This window comes from Rhinoraja longicauda, chromosome 25 (genome assembly GCF_053455715.1).
Source record: "Rhinoraja longicauda isolate Sanriku21f chromosome 25, sRhiLon1.1, whole genome shotgun sequence".
Lineage (NCBI taxonomy): Eukaryota > Metazoa > Chordata > Chondrichthyes > Rajiformes > Arhynchobatidae > Rhinoraja > Rhinoraja longicauda.
The window spans coordinates 127939-141513 of NC_135977.1; the positions used below are offsets into that span (position 1 = coordinate 127939).

A 13575-nucleotide genomic window follows, 5' to 3' on the forward strand; every position below is an offset into this window, starting at 1 on the left:
TGGAGAGGGCACTTGGTCTCACACTGGAGTGAGCACTTGGTCCTACACTGGAGTGGGCACTTGGTCTCACACTGGAGCGAGTGGTTAACAGCGTTTGACCACCTCTATCCACGATATGAAAGCGTAAAGGCCAGCGTAAAGCACCTGTGGATAAACGCCTGGGCCTCTAGTGGTTCCTGGGGAATTGAAGTGCAGGAGGGAGGATGTTATGTCACAACTTCGCAAACGTTGGTAAGACCAGACCTGGACTAAACATCCCACCAGATCCCCGCGGCCTCACGTTCTCCCAGACGGAGGACCTGTGCAGTTCCAGTCACCGAGATACAGAAAGGTGCCATTGTTGGAAAGTTGGAAGAGATTCAGCAGGATGTCACCTGGGCTTGCTGGTTTCCTCTTTGGCGTGTAGGAGGCTGAGGGGTGACATCACTGGGGTGTGCAAGATCACAAGGAGCATGGTGGAGTGCATGGTCACAGTCTTTTTCTCAGGATGGAGGATTCTAAAACTAGAGGACATAGATTTAAGGTAAGAGGGGAAAGATCTAAAGGGCAACTGAGAGGCAACTTTGTCACCAGCGGGTGGTAATTGTGTGGAATGGGCTGCCTGAGGAGTGATGTGCGGGTACAATAACAACATTTAAAGGACATTTGGATGGGTATTTGGAGGGGAAAGGTTGGAGGGATATGGGCCAAACGTAGGTAAATGGGCCTTGGTCAGGTTGGGCCAGCCTGGAGGAGATGGGTCGAAGGGCCTGGTTTCATGCTACACAACTATTGCAATAAAGCTCAGCATCGCAAGCTCAGTGAATTTTCAGAACCCAATCCTTGGTTCCAACCTGCAAATTGACCAGAATGTGAAGCCTCACAGTTCCAGTGACCCGGGTACAATCCGACATTGCAGGGTTGATTGGGTTAAGGTACGATGAGCTCTGGGCCTGAGCTCGCTGGAGTTTAGCAGGATGAGGGGGGACCTCACACACCATATAATATAATAATAATAATAATAATAATATATTCCTTTATTCGTCCCACACCGGGGAAATTTACAGTGTTACAGCAGCAAAGTGGAGGGCAAGAAATCATTCATTATAAATAAAAGATACATAAATTGTCATCAGTTTTCTGTGTGTCCTTAGCTGTTATTCTTGACTCGTCTGCTGGGAGCAGTGCTGGTTGTGCAGTCTCACAGCAGCGGGAAGGAAGGACCTCCTATATCTCTCCTTCACGCACTGACTGTCACTGAAGGAGCTACTCAATGCAGTGACAGTGTCCTGCATGGGGTGGGAGTCGTTGTCCAGCAGCGATGTTAGCTTTGCCATCATCCTCCTCTCTCCCACCGCCTGCACTGATCGAGGGGGCAACCCAGGACAGAGCTGGCCTTCCTGACCAGCTTGTCGAGTCTCTTCCCTTCCGCCGCTGAGATGCTGCTGCTCCAGCAGACCACTCCATAGAAAATGGCCAATGCAACCACCGTGTTGTAGAAGGTCCTTAGGAGTGCCCCCTGCACTCCAAAGGACCCGAGTCTCCTCAGCAGATAAAGTCTGCTCTGGCCCTTTCTGTATAGCGCATCGGTGTTTTCAGTCCAGTCCAGTTTATTGTTGAGTATCATGAAAGGCCTGGATAGGGTGGATGTGGAGAGGATGTTTCCACTAATGTGAGAGTCTAGTACAAGAGGGTATAGCCTCAGAATAAAGGACATACCTTTAGAAAGGGGATGAGGAGGAATTTCATTAGCCAGAGAGAGGTGAATCTGTGGAATTCATTGCCAGAGATTGATAGATACTTGATTAGTAAGGGTGTCAAAGGTTACGGGGGGAAGGCAGGAGAATAGATTGAGAGGGAAAGATAGATCAGCCACAATTGAATGGCAAAATGGACTCAAGATAAATACAAAATGCTGGAATAACTCGACAGGACAGGCAGCATCTCTGGAGAGAAGGAATGGGTGCCATTGGGCGAAATGGATTAGATGGGCCGAATGGCCTAATTCTGCTCCTATAACTTATAAACATGACTTTACATGTTCTTCCTGGGAATGTGTGGGTTTCTGGATGCTCGCATTTCCTCACTCATTCCAGGGGGTTAATTACCTGATGTAAATTGCCCCAAGTGCAGATGGGAGGGTTAGGATTAGGATTGATGGGGAAATGTGTCAGGGAAATAGATGGGATTGCTTGGAGAGCCAGCACAGAGTTGTGGGCTGAATGGCCTCCTGCAGCATGAGAATATTCTGACTGAATAGTAACTGACTTAATTGGTCTCCTTTGTTCTCAATGGCCGCCCACATAAACAAAGACCCATTTGATCTTCTTGGTGCTTTTAGGATTTACTTACCTTAATCCGCAAATGTCTTTGCAAGATTGTTCCTTAAAATAGCCCCATTTGACATAATTCATCTTCTTGTTCTCACATCAATCAATACCTTCCATCTGATGGTTGACACAAAATGCTGGAGTAACTCAGCAGGACAGGCAGCATCTCTAGATAGAAGGATAGATTGCCCAAACCACACATGTTTTCAGAAGGATATCTGTGGACACGTCATTAGTCATAGAAACATAGAAATAGGTGCAGGAGTAGGCCATTCGGCCCTTCGAGCCAGCACCGCCATTCAATATGATCACGGCTGATCATCCACAATCAGTACCCCGTTCCTGCTTTCTCCCCATATCCCTTGATTCCGTTAGCCCTAAGAGCTAAATCTAACTCTCTCTTGAAAACATCCAGTGAATTGGCCTCCATTGCCTTGTTAGCCGAGAATTCCACAAATTCACACCTATCTGGGTGAAAAAGTTTTTCCTCATCTCAGTCCTAAATGGCCTACCCCTTATTCTTAAACTGTGAGCCCTGGTTCTGGACTGCCCCAACATGGAGAACATTCTTCCTGCATCTAGCCTGTCCAATCCTTTAAGAATTTTATATGTTCTATAAGATCCTCTCTCAGCCTTGTAAACTCCAATGAATAAGTCTTGCACGGCATGAGTTCACTTTACCTGAACGTCAACCCTGTGCGGGAGGCAAGCTGGAGAACAGGTCCTTCATGCAGAGGCTGGGACATGCAGGGTGATGGCACACAGGTGGCAGGACATGTTTGTGTCTCAAGCTGAATGTTCAGATGAGGCTCTGACTCAAGCACTGCATTCAGCCAGAGTAGTCCATCATTCTGAGTAGTCAATCTCTCTGAGTATTCCACCACTCTGAGTATTCCACCACTCTGAGTAGTCCATCTCTCTGAGTATTCCACCACTCTGAGAAGTCCACCACTCTGAGTAGTCCCACATAGGAGATTAGTGGGCAAAATTAGGGCACATGGTATTGGGGGTAGGGTACTGACATGGATAGAAAATTGGTTGACAGACAGAAAGCAAAGAGTGGGGATAAATGGGTCCCTTTCGGAATGGCAGGCAGTGACCAGTGGGATACCGCAAGGTTCGGTGCTGGGACCAAAGCTATTTACGATATACATTAATGACTTAGACGAAGGGATTAAAAGTACCATTAGCAAATTTGCAGATGATACTAAGCTGGGGGGTAGTGTGAATTGTGAGGAAGATGTAATAAGGCTGCAGGGTGACTTGGACAGGTTGTGTGAGTGGGCGGATACATGGCAGATGCAGTTTAATGTAGATAAGTGTGAGGTTATTCACTTTGGAAGTAAGAATAGAAAGGCAGATTATTATCTGAATGGTGTCAAGTTAGGAGGAGGGGGAGTTTAACGAGATCTGGGTGTCCTAGTGCATCAGTCAATGAAAGGAAGCATGCAGGTACAGCAGGCAGTGAAGAAAGCCAATGGAATGTTGGCCTTCGTAACAAGAGGAGTTGAGTATAGGAGCAAAGAGGTCCTTCTACAGTTGTACCGGGCCCTGGTGAGACCGCACCTGGAATACTGTGTGCAGTTTTGGTCTCCAAATTTGAGGAAGGATATTCTTGCTGTGGAGGGCGTGCAGCGTAGGTTCACTAGGTTAATTCCCGGAATGGCGGGACTGTCGTATGTTGAAAGGCTGGAGCGATTGGGCTTGTATACACTGGAATTTAGAAGGATGAGGGGGGATCTTATTGAAACATATAAGATAATTAGGGGATTGGACACATTAGAGGCAGGAAACATGTTCCCAATGTTGGGGGAGTCCAGAACAAGGGGCCACAGTTTAAGAATAAGGGGTAGGCCATTTAGAACGGAGATGAGGAAGAACTTTTTCAGTCAGAGAGTGGTGAAGGTGTGGAATTCTCTGCCTCAGAAGGCAGTGGAGGCCAGTTCGTTGGATGCTTTCAAGAGAGAGCTGGATAGAGCTCTTAAGGATAGCGGAGTGAGGGGGTATGGGGAGAAGGCAGGAACGGGGTACTGATTGAGAGTGATCAGCCATGATCGCATTGAATGGCGGTGCTGGCTCGAAGGGCTGAATGGCCTACTCCTGCACCTATTGTCTATTGTCTATAGTCCATCACTCTGAGTATTCCATCACTCTGAGTAGTCCATCACTCTGAGTAGTCCATCACTCTGAGTAGTCCATCACTCTGAGTAGTCTATCACTCTGAGTAGTCCATCACTCTGAGTAGTCCACCACACTGAGTAGTCCATCACTCCGAGTATTCCATCACTCTGAGTATTCCATCACTCTGAGTAGTCCATCACTCTGAGTATTCCATCACTCTGAGTAGTCCATCACTCTGAGTAGTCCATCACTCTGAGTATTCCATCACTGAGTAGTCCATCACTCTGAGTATTCCACCACACACAGTATTCCATCACACACAGTATTGCATCACTCTGAGTATCACAGGGGGTATGGGGAGAAGGCAGGAACGGGGTACTGATTGAGAATGATCAGCCATGATCACATTGAATGGTGGTGCTGGCTCAAAGGGTCGAATGGCCTCCTCCTGCACCTATTGTCTATTCCATCACTCTGAGTATTCCATCACACACAGTATTCCATCACTGCTGCCTCGTGCCATAACACTGACAGCCCATCACGTAGACAAGCATCTCCATCTACACTTCACACTGTTTCAGGAAAGCTGCCAATATAATCAAGGAGCCCTCACTGGCCCAGTCATTCCCTCTTCTCCCCTCTCCTGTTAGACAAGATACAAAAGTTTGAAAGCATACACCACCCAATTCAGGAACAGCTTCTTTCCATCAGTGCATAATTCTCTCATAAACTTGGGTGTAGTCTTGATCTTCCAATCTACCCAATTTGGACATTGTTCTTTTCCTCTGTAACTGTAACATCACACTGCTGCAAAACTATATCTTGCACTTCTGGTATTTATGTATTGCCTGATTGTACTTGAGTTTGGTCCAATCTGATTTAATTGTGTAGCACGCAAACCTCGGTACATGGGACACGAAACCCACACCAATAATGGAACGGCAGAGGTCAGGAATTCTGGCGGGATAGACGGTCAGATTTCAGGTTGTATCTGTTCGTGTGACCAGTTACCAAACCGGAGTTCCGTTCGGTTCAGAACGTTTTAGTCTAATAGATTTTTCATCTTTCAGATGACGGGAGTCCCTCTGAACTTTTCCATTAAGTTACAACTAAATCTGTTTCTAAAAAATGTTAAAGGAATACCGTAAGTGTTTATTGGTCTCTTTATTCCTACCTGTTGTAAGGAGTGTAGTCACTGTGAGCTAGTGACAATTGCCATGATCCCACACTGAACCAACTTTAACCCCACACTCTCATGACCTTGAGTAACCCTAAGCCACCGCCCAACGGTCACCCTGAGGGCCTTGTACCTCTACGTGACATTGGGTTAAATCTCTCGCCTTCACCCTAATGTACAACTGCACGCAATACTCCCAGTGTGGTGTGGTATCACCAGGGCCCTGTACAACTGCACACAATGCTCCAGGTGTGGTCTCACCAGGGCCCTGTACAACTGCACACAATACTCCAGGTGTGGTCTCACCAGGGCCCTGTACAACTGCACACAATGCTCCAGGTGTGGTCTCACCAGGGCCCTGTACAACTGCACGCAATACTCCCAGTGTGGTCTCACCAGGACCCTGTACAACTGCACGCAATACTCCAGGTGTGGTCTCACCAGGGCCCTGTACAACTGCACGCAATACTCCAGGTGTGTGATGTTTGTAAAATTATGGGGCATAAATATGATCGATTGTTAGATTTTTCCCCATGGTAGACGTGTCTAAAACTAAAGTGCAGAGGTTTAAAGTTGGAGGGGAGAAATGAGGAAGTATTTGTCCCCTCACAGGGAATGGCTCAATAGACAATAGACAATAGGTGCAGGAGTAGGCCATTCAGCCCTTCGAGCCAGCACCGCCATTCAATGCGATCATGGCTGATCACTCTCAATCAGTACCCCGTTCCTGCTTTCTCCCCATACCCCTCACTCCGCTATCCTTAAGAGCTCTATCCAGCTCTCTCTTGAAAGCATCCAACGAACTGGCCTCCACTGCCTTCTGAGGCAGAGAATTCCACACCTTCACCACTCTCTGACTGAAAAGGTTCTTCCTCATCTCCGTTCTAAATGGCCTACCCCTTATTCGTAAACTGTGGCCCCTTGTTCTGGACTCCCCCAACATTGGGAACATGTTTCCTGCCTCTAATGTGTCCAATCCCCTAGTTATCTTATATGTTTCAATAAGATCCCCCCTCATCCTTCCAAATTCCAGTGTATACAAGCCTAATTGCTCCAGCCTTTCAACATACGACAGTCCCGCCATTCCGGGAATTAACCTAGCGAACCTATGCTGCACGCCCTCAATAGCAAGAATATCCTTCCTCAAATTTGGAGACCAAAACTGCACACAGTATTCCAGGTGCGGTCTCACCAGGGCCCGGTACAACTGTAGAAGGACCTCTTTGCTCCTATACTCAACTCCTCTTGTTATGAAGGCCAACATTCCATTGGCTTTCTTCACTGCCTGCCGTACCTGCATGCTCGAGCTGCCAGACGAGATAGTAGAGGCAGTGTAATTATAATGTTTCAAAGGCATTTGGATAAGTACTTGGGTAAGATCCCTAAAGGGATCGGGGCCGAATGTGGGCCGTTGGATGGGACCGTTTCTGTTACAGTAAATGGTTGCAAATTGCCTGAGGTAGTCACAGAGACACAGAAACAGGCCATTTGGCCCAACTCATCCTTGCCAGCCAAGATGCCCCATCTAAGATAATCCCATTTGCCCACGTTTGGCCCATATCCTTCTAAACCTTTCCTGTCCATGCCCAGTGTCTATGGGACCTCTCCAAGGGACCAGCGGAGAATCTCAGGCCGCAAACTAAACCTTGCCTTTCCTTGAGCAGGTTGACAGGGAAGATGAGGACCATGCTGCTGCCTCTCATGTGGTTCGATGAAGTAAGTCCAACCGGCATCTACAATCAAGGTCTTTGTGGCTAATACCACGCTGGGGTAAAGCAGCAGCCAAGAGGGCAATGACCAGGGGCCACAGGCTTAGAATAAAGGGGAGGCCATTTAAAACTGAGGTGAGAAGGAACTTTTTCACCCAGAGAGGTGTGAATTTGTGGAATTCTCTGCCACAGAGGGCAGTGGAAGCCAAATCACTGGATGGATTTAAGAGAGCGTTAGAGTTAGAGGCTAGTGGAATCAAGGGATATGGGGAGAAGGCAGGCACGCGTTACTGATTGTGGATGATCAGCCATGATCACAATGACTGGCGGTGCTGGCTCGAAGGGCCGAATGGCCTCCTCCTGCACCTATTGTCTATGTTACAGCCTGCCCACCTCACCTGTAGAGCCATACCTGCCGACCTCACCTGTAGAGTCATACCTGCCAACCTCACCTGTAGAGCCATACCTGCCGACCTCACCTGTAGAGCCATACCTGCCGACCTCACCTGTAGAGCCATACCTGCCAACCTCACCGGTAGAGCTATACCTGCCGATCTCCCTGTAGAGCCATACCTGCCCACCTCACCTAAAGAGCCATACCTGCCAACCTCTCCTGTAGAGCCATACCTGCCCACCTCACCTGTGGAGCCATACCTGCCCACCTCACCTGCAGAGCCATACCTGCCCACACCTGTAGAGCTATACCTGCCCACCTCATCTGCAGAGCCATACCTGCCCATCTCACCTGTAGAGCCATACCTGCCCACCTCACCTGTAGAGCCATACCTGCCCACCTCACCTGTAGAGCCATACCTGCCCACCTCACCTGCAGAGCTATAGCTGCCCACCTCACCTGCCGAGCCATACCTGCCGACCTTACCTGCAGAGCCATTCCTGGTCCCAGAGCTCCCGGTCCCACTCCCCACCCTAACTCCCCACCCTACAGCGTGACTTGCCGAGTGCCGGCTAGACCGTGACTTCTCTAAAGTCCCAGCCAAGTAAATGTTACGTGACTGCTCACACAATGAGGAACCTTTCATCTACATCACCATTCAAAGTATCAGAAACTATATTTGTGCCGACTGTAACCACTTTGTTGCTGATGGAACTTTCTGCTCTTGGCCAGAGTGGGAACATCTCCGGCCCGATCCTGGACAACTTCTACATGTTCATGGCGGTGATCCCACTGATGCTGCAGATCCTGCAATACCTGCTCCTGGCCATTGCTGCATTACTGCTGGCATCGGCCGCCATCCTTGCATTCATCTCCATGCAACAGGTAGGAACATAACGTGTGACGTTGAACTTCTGGCATGAAGATAACCAACCTCAAGAAATCTTGCATTTGCTGAATGTAGAAGCTAAATGATGAAAAATAAATGGGAAAGGGGAAAGGCCAAGATGGCCCAATCTGAACAAACCTGTGCAGGAAATGTTTTCAATATTTCACAAAGAGACAAAAAGATTGGTGCTTGGAAACCACAAGACCTTGCTGAAGGGAAGCTGACCGGATGTAAACTGTGGACAAGGATGTTTCACAATCATCCGTGTGGACACAGGTCAGACAAGCACGAGTGGTCAGCCCAGTCATCTAGGACATACCACAGCACAGGAACAGGCCCTTTGGCCCACAATGTCCATGCTGGACATGATGTCCAGCCAAGCTGACCTCCTCTGCCTGCAAGTGATCCATATCCCTCCATTCCCTGCATATCCGTGTGCCTGTCTAAACACCACTATCATATCTGCCTCTACCCCATCCCAGCAGTCCTTTGTCCAGGGTACGGGGTGGGAGTTCATCCACCCTGGCACTGAGCACGAGGAGTTATATTATATTTACAGCTTGGGTCAGGAAAGAAGGGCACATTCATGCATCAGCTGACAACTGAGGGCAGGGGTCAGGGGTGGGTGAGGGCAGGGGTGGGTGAGGGCAGGGTTCAGGGGTGGGTGAGGGCAGGGTTCAGGGGTGGGTGAGGGCAGGGTTCAGGGGTGGGTGAGGGCAGTATTCAGGGGTGGGTAAGGACAGGGTTCAGGGGTGGGTGAGAGCAGGGTTCAGTGAGGGCAGGGTTCAGGGGTCGGTGAGAGCAGGGTTCACGGGTGGGTGAGGGCAGGGTTCAGTGAGGGCAGGGTTCAGGGGTGGGTGAGGGCAGGGTTCAGGGGTCGGTTAGGGCAGGGTTCAGGGGTGAGTGAGGGCAGGGTTCAGGGGTGAGTGAGGGCAGGATTCAGGGGTCGGTGAGGGCAGGGTTCAGGGGTGAGTGAGGGCAGGGTTCAGGGGTGGGTGAGCATTGGTGAAGGGGGCCAGGGTTTAGCCAAGATCTGAGCCCCACCGATGCAGCAAAGTGCCAGTGCTTAATGTAACACGACAACACCACCTCCTTTGCAGAAGAGATCCAAGCGTGGGCCCCACGAGCCCAGGTGTGGAGGCCATGGATTCCGGGAAGGAGAGGCGGAGGGAGCTGCCATCAAGGCCCAGACCCGGTTCTAGGTGGGTGCAGGCTTAGAGATGCGATGTGAAGGAGCGGCTTACACAAAGCGCTGGAGTGACCGGCGACAGGGGCTGGCATAGTTGGCGGGGAGGGAGGGGGTGGGGCGGCTGTGGCGTGGGCCCCGGATGCACCATTACACCAGTGTTCACACACGCTGCACACCAGTGTTCACACACGCTGCACACCAGTGTTCACACACGCTGTACACCAGCGTTCACACACGCTGCACACGTGTTCACGCACGCTGTACACCAGTGTTCACATTGTACACCAGTGTTCACACATTGTCACCACTGTTCACATGCTGTACACTAGTGTTCACACACGCTGTACACCAGTGTTCACACATTGTCACCACTGTTCACACATTGTACACCATGTTCAACACACGCTGCATGTTTCACACATTGTGCAACTACACTAGTGTTTCACCATTGATCCCACAATCTTGAGACACTGTCACCTTTTGATTTTCAATCACCATCACCAATCACCAGTATCTTTGAAGCTGCCAGAAGGAAATGCGGTATAAGAAAATAACTGCAGATGCTGGTACAAATCGATTTATTCACAAAATGCTGGAGTAACTCAGCAGGTCGGGCAGCATCTTGGGAGAGAAGGAATGGGTGACATTTCGGGTCGAGACCCTTCTTCAGTCTCCCCCACAGTCGCCTCACCCACCCCCACAGTCCCCCCACCCGCACAGTCCCCCTCCCCCCACAGTCCCCCCACCCCCACAGTCCCCTCACCCCCACAGTCCCCTCTCCCCCACAGTCCCCCCACCCCCACAGTCCCCCCACCCCCCCCCTCACCCCCCCACCCTCAGTCCCCCCCTCCCCCACAGTCCCCTCACCCTCACAGTCCCCCCTCCCCCAGTCCCCTCACCCCCACAGTCCCCCCACCCCCAGTCCCCTCTCCCCCACAGTCCCCCCTCCCCAGTCCCCTCTCCCTCACCCCCACAGTCCCCTCACCCCCCCTCCCCCATTCCTCCCACCCCAACAGTCCCCCTCCCCCAGTCCCCTCACCCCCCAGTCCCCCCTCCCCCACAGTCCCCTCACCCACCCCCACAGTCCCCCCACCCCCACAGTTCCCTCTCCCCCACAGTCCCCCCTCCCCACTGTCCCCTCACCCCCACAGTCCCCCCACCCCCACAGTTCCCTCTCCCCCACAGTCCCCCCACCCCAACCCCTCCCTGTTATTGGCCACAGATGTATCACTCTCCCCATGTGTTTCTCAATCCAATCACATTCACCAGCAATTATAATTTCACAGTGGTCCTTTATCGTCATGTGTACCGAGGTACAGTGAGATGTAATTTACCAGACAGTCATACAAATAAAAGCAACAAGATATATAACCACATAAAAATTAAACATAGACTTAAATAGCCAGACTTAAACAGCCAGCACAGCAGCCTGTGAGAATCCCCAGGGCACACAGTATAAGCAGAGACCCACAGCCATCAGTCCAATGTCCGGGCCACACACATGCTCCTTCACCGTGATGTGACCAGAGTTACCGACCGCTGTCACTCTCTCTGCAGTCCCAGTCCGGCCGAATAGTCAGAAAGCCGTCCACACTCGCACTAGACTCCAGGATGTCCTCATGGCGCGATGTCCCGCAAACACCGAGATCACGGCACTCACGGCACTCCCACCGAGTCCCCACCAGTGCAGGCAGCAAATCCCTCTTGTTTTTCAGCGACCTCACATTTCCCACTGTGATGGAAAGGCCAATAGCTTTTACCCTCTTCCTCCCTTTCTCCTGCGGTTGGAGCTCCCGAAGTCGATCCTCAACAAAAGGACCGCCAGCTCCACAATGTTAGGCCGCAGTGCAGACGGTGATATGACATGGGAATAGATTTTAAAGTTTCCCCCAACATCCCCACATAATACAAAAACTAAAAATATACTAAAACATACAACTAATACAAACTAAAAACAACAAAAGAAGAAAGGGAGGAGACAGGCTGTTGGCGAGGCTGCCGTGGACGGCGCCACCTGCTGGTGTATCATTGTGGCTCATAGAAACATAGAAAATAGGTGCAGGAGTAGGCCATTCGGCCCTTCGAACCTGCACCGCCATTCAATATGATCATGGCTGATCATCCAACTCAGTATCCCGTACCTGCCTTCTCTCCATACCACCTGATCCCTTTAGCCACAAGGGCTAAATCTAAATCCCTCTTAAATATAGCCAATGAACTGGCCTCAACTACCTTCTGTGGCAGAGAATTCCACAGATTCACCACTCTGTGTGAAAAAAAACTTTCTCATCTCGGTCCTAAAACTGCGACCCCTTGTTCTGGACTTCCCCAACATCGGGAACAATCTTCCTGCATCTAGCCTGTCCAACCACTTAAGAATTTTGTAAGTTTCTGTAAGATCCCCCCTCAATCTTCTAAATTCCAGCGAGTACAAACCGAGTCTATCCAGTCTTTCCTCATATGAAAGTCCTGCCATCCCAGGAATCAATCTGGTGAACCTTCTCTGTACTCCCTCTATGGCAAGAATGTCTTTCCTCAGATTAGGAGACCAAAACTGTACGCAATACTCCAGGTGTGGTCTCACCAATGCCCTGTACAACTGCAGCAGAACCTCCCTGCTCCTATATTCAAATCCCCTCGCTATGAATGCCAACATACCATTCGCTTTCTTCACTGCCTGCTGCACCTGCATGCCTACTTTCAATAACTGGTGTACCACGACACCCAGGTCTCGTTGCATCTCCCCTTCTCCTAATCGGCCACCATTCAGGTAATAGTCTGCTTTCCTGTTCTTGCCACCAAAGTGGCTGAATTGACAACCACTTTAATCTAATTTCCCAGCTTCCATTGGCCCACCCCTGTGAGTCGCTTTGGCATGAGTCCAGTTGCACGAACCCCCTTCAGCTGGTCCAGCAACCGGTGTCGGGCGAGTGTGGACATTCGCCCCCCATATTCCCGCTTCACCCGCGCTGCCATGGGCTCCATCAACCCTACTCCAATGTCCAGCAGCTCCAGAGAATTAATCAGAAAGAACTTTGTCGATTCCTCCTTCCAACTGTTTCTGCCAATGTCATTTGCCCAATTATATGAGAATCATATCATTCTTATTCCATTAAGTTTCCTACAAACGTGTTTACATTGGGACTGCGTGCCGAGCACTGGACTCGCGGGACACGGGGGAGAGAGAGGCAGAAAGTCCCCGCCACGTCACCCTCAAAGGTGGAGGGTCAGAGAGCGCGGGGTCGGACAGCGGCGGGGTCAGACAGCGCGGGGTCAGAGCACGCTGGGTCGGACAGCGTGGGGTTAGAGTGCGTGGGGTCGGAGCGCGGGGTCGGAGCGCGCGGGGTCAGAGAGAGCGGGGTCAGAGAGCGCAGGGTCAGAGCGCGCGGGTCAGAGCACACGGGGTCAGAGCGCGAGGTTAGAATGCGCGGGGTCTGAGAGCGTGGGGTCAGAGTGCGCGATCTCCATCTACAGAGGTAACCTGGAGCAAGAAAAGGGGAGGTGCTGGCGGAAGTCAGCGTCTGTGGAGGGAATGGATGGAGGGCCCTGCAGTCTCTCGTGTCTCCATTTCACTTCAGTCTCTTTATATCTTCTTTAAAGAACCTTTCCTCCTCTTTCTGATGCTCTCTCTGTGAGACCCTCTCCCTCCCCCTGTGCTTTCCACTGTTCGGAGCTGGGGAATTGCGTCTTGCAGTGAGCAAGCCTTTTCTTCAGCTGAGAAGAGGGAGTAACACAGTGGCTGCAGGCACTCCCATTCACAACAGACATGTAGTGACCAGGGCAGCAA

General features: G+C 50.7%; 1 protein-coding gene across 1 annotated transcript in view; it reads left to right on the forward strand.

The window, feature by feature from the left end:
* LOC144606040 (scavenger receptor class B member 1-like) overlaps nucleotides 1-9801 on the forward strand; it is a 39850-nt gene extending 30049 nt beyond the window's left edge. The window contains exons 12-15 of the mRNA XM_078421826.1: nucleotides 5501-5574; nucleotides 7272-7323; nucleotides 8443-8595; nucleotides 9700-9801. Coding sequence (XP_078277952.1) covers nucleotides 5501-5574; nucleotides 7272-7323; nucleotides 8443-8595; nucleotides 9700-9801 — 381 coding nt within the window. The remainder of the gene's footprint in view (nucleotides 1-5500; nucleotides 5575-7271; nucleotides 7324-8442; nucleotides 8596-9699) is intronic.
* Nucleotides 9802-13575: the final 3774 nt, after the last annotated feature.